Source organism: Cyprinodon variegatus, unplaced genomic scaffold (genome assembly GCF_000732505.1).
Source record: "Cyprinodon variegatus isolate N-32 unplaced genomic scaffold, C_variegatus-1.0 Scaffold1110, whole genome shotgun sequence".
Lineage (NCBI taxonomy): Eukaryota > Metazoa > Chordata > Actinopteri > Cyprinodontiformes > Cyprinodontidae > Cyprinodon > Cyprinodon variegatus.
This window is the reverse complement of record NW_015151563.1, coordinates 182,080-185,247: the sequence shown is the minus strand read 5'-3', so window position 1 is coordinate 185,247 and position 3,168 is coordinate 182,080. Positions and strand designations below refer to the sequence as shown.

Genomic DNA, 3,168 nt, shown 5'->3' with positions numbered 1-3,168 from the left:
AAAAAAGTCAGAATTCTGACTTTGATCTCAGAATTCTGACTTTTTTCCAGAATTCTAACTTTTTTTCTCAGAATTTTGAAATAACAAACATGTTAGCATTAAGCCGTAGCCATGTCTGTTTTAGAGACTAGCTCTCTGGTTCTAATCACCTTCTGCTCTTCCATTAATTAAATAGCATCACCGGGGACCCCTCAGGCACGTCCAACATTTTCCACCAATCTGTTACTGGCTCTCCCAAACAACTTACATCTTTCTCAGTGAAGCTCAGTGCTCCACATCTCTTCCTTCATGGTGCCCATCTACATTAAGATCTGCAATTCCAAGATTAAATCCCATTCTGAGACAAAAAAGTCAGAATTCTAACTTTTTTTCCCATATTATGCTAATATGAAATCTAAAATTCAGTTAACTAACCTAATCCTCTTCAGTAGAAATCCCTAGAGGTAGTGTTGGCCAGCTTTTTTTCTTCTTCTCCATATTCTGAGCGAAACCAAAATGGCACAGCGAACTAGTAAATATCCACTGACGAAAGTTTGTTCTTATTTTAAAGCAAAACAAATTAGTATACAAACTGTGTATTGTGTTTGTAGCTTTTGATGCATCTTTGTTGCATGTGTTAGTCCATGTGTAGCAGGATGGGCACATTTGTGACCCTGACGGAGGTGTTGGAGGCGCGGGGTTCCCCCCTGGAAGAGGAGGAGGTCTGGTGTCTGCTGCTGGCCACCACTGATGCCTTACTGGACATCTCTAAGAAAGGTGACGACGTTAAGGCCCCTTCAATGACATCAGCTGTACAGAAAACGGCTGAAATAGTGAATTAGATGAAGTGTGCATTAACAGCCTTGATCAGTGTCTCTCTATGTTTAGGTCCAGGTAACATGTGCAGTGTGTTGAGCCCTGGTGCGGTGCTACTGTCGGCCAATGGGAGCCTGGCCTTCAAGAGCTGCTCCCGAAGTGAGGACGTGATCTCGTTTACAGCTCCAGAGGTCCAGCATGGCCACGCCCCTTCCACCAGGACCGCAGCGGAAAAGGTCAGAGAAACTTCCCTTCTGCTCAGAAAGGCTGAAAAACTTTGAATTATCAACCTGGACGGTAAAAAAATACAGTGAGCAAGATTTTCTGTCAGCTTTTTGGGTTCTGATCCGATTCCAAAAAAGATATAAAATTCAAATATGTTGCAGTTAAAGTAGCATATGATATACAAGTCAAATATTTGGCTTGGTTTTTGAATAGGGTTGCAACTAATGATTATTTTTTATAATCAGTTAATCTTTTAGGTATTGATTGATGTAATGATTAATAATCATAAATCAAAAGTGGGATTTTCCAGAGTTTGACCAAGGAAAGCTAAAACTGCAGCACCTGAGGAGTTCTGGACAAAGAGATAAAATATAAACCTATTTATTGTACAGCGTTTGATTGATTAGGGCTGAGAGAGGCGGGTTCTAAAGACGGTATACTTCAGTTCCTGAATGAATGGATGAATATTACAATAACCGATTATTCACCATTATAGGGGAGTGGTGGCCTAGTGGTTAGAGCACTGATCTTGGCTTCCGGAGTTTCTGCATTCAACCCCCTCATTCCCACAGACTTCCACTCTGGGTCTCTGAGCGAGACCCTTAACCTCAGACTGCTCCCTGGGCGGCGCACAATGGCTGCCCACTGCTCTCCAAGGGGAGGGGTTAACTGCAGAGAGTGAATTTCCCCACTGTGGGACAATAAAGGGATTTAGATTTACATTGGATTTAATCCAATTCAATCCAGATGTCCAGATGCTTCAAATGAAAAAACAAAACAAACCTCCCAGCTGTAACTGAAACATCTGTCACCATAACTAAACTTCTTAACAGCAACATCAGAAGTGGAGGCGGTGGAGGAGTAGAAATACCGTGGCGTTCACCTGGAGAACAAACTGGAGACGCAGCCGTGAAGCGAGAGACAGAGCAGACTGGACTTCCAGAGGAAGCTTAGGTCAGGGGGAACCAATTAAAAATCAGCGGGGTCCAAATAAAGAAAATCATCAACCAGTATTATAATCTGTTACTTTAAACAGAATTTAAAAAGCAGGTTTTTATGCATCCATGGCATATATAATTATTATTTTTTATTTTTTTTTAGATTTTACAGCACTAGTGGCTCGTTTTTATGGACAGTAGGCTGGCAGGAAGGGGGAATGAGAGAGGGGGAGAGACATGTGGCAGAGGACCACAGGCAGGAAATGAACCCGGGTCGGCCGCGTTAAGGACTACGGCCTCCATACATTGGTCGTGCGCACTAACCACAGCTCGTGCCAATACATCCATCCATTTTCTAACACGCTAAATCCCAAGCGGCGTCGTGAGGGGTGCTGGTGCCTATCTCCAGCTGTCTACGGGCGAGAGGCGGGGTACGCCCTGGACAGGTCGCCAGTCCCAATACATTGAATTTTTAGATAAAAAAAATATAAAAATAAATAGAATTTTTTTTTTTTTTTTTTTAAATCTAATTTAAAAGTTTTATTTGAAGTAGAGAACAACAATCGTTCGGTTTGGTATATATAGACAATTTCCTGAGTCACATATTTTATAAAACACCTGAACTGACCATTTTTTTTCTTATGGCTAAATGAGAGCAGTGGGCTTTAGGCTGATTTATACTCCGAAACCAAGTCTTCTGCATGTGTGTCACATGGAACGCAGAGACGTCCCTGCCTGTTCCGCAGACACTCTGCTGCACCTTTCCAAAATTGTAGGTTACCGCAGACAGGAGGCCTCTGATTGTTCAAATCTACCTCCGCTCTACACTATGCATGTTAACTGTTTAGTACCTTAGAGGCTTGTTTTGTTTGTATGACCGCCATTGTGGAAAACGACTGGTGAAGATGGAGCAGCTAGCAGCGCGAGGTGCGTGAGAACGCTGGGACCCTTTTTCAACCTGGATCCCCTCTAGTTTTCGCCCTCATGTCCCTCCATTGTCGAACAAACTTGCCCCCACTTCCTCACCGCCTCGGCCGTATCTACACCCACAGCTAGTTCCTGATTGGCCCTCTGGTGTTGTGGTGTGGCATAACATAGTGCAGACCACGCTTATTGGGCATAAATCAAAAATGTCTGTGTCAGTGTCACACCTGTTAAAAGCTCACTGCGATACACTGCAGGAGGATAACCAGCCCTTTATGCTGCCCTG

The 3,168-nt window shown here is 43.3% G+C and overlaps 1 protein-coding gene across 1 annotated transcript in view; it reads left to right on the top strand.

Moving 5' to 3' along the window:
• Positions 1-635: 635 nt before the first annotated feature.
• Positions 636-3,168, top strand: part of LOC107101532 (FERM and PDZ domain-containing protein 2-like) — a 51,808-nt gene continuing 49,275 nt past the window's right edge. Inside the window, exons 1-2 of the mRNA XM_015400480.1 lie at positions 636-756; positions 868-1,031. Coding sequence (XP_015255966.1) covers positions 636-756; positions 868-1,031 — 285 coding nt within the window. The remainder of the gene's footprint in view (positions 757-867; positions 1,032-3,168) is intronic.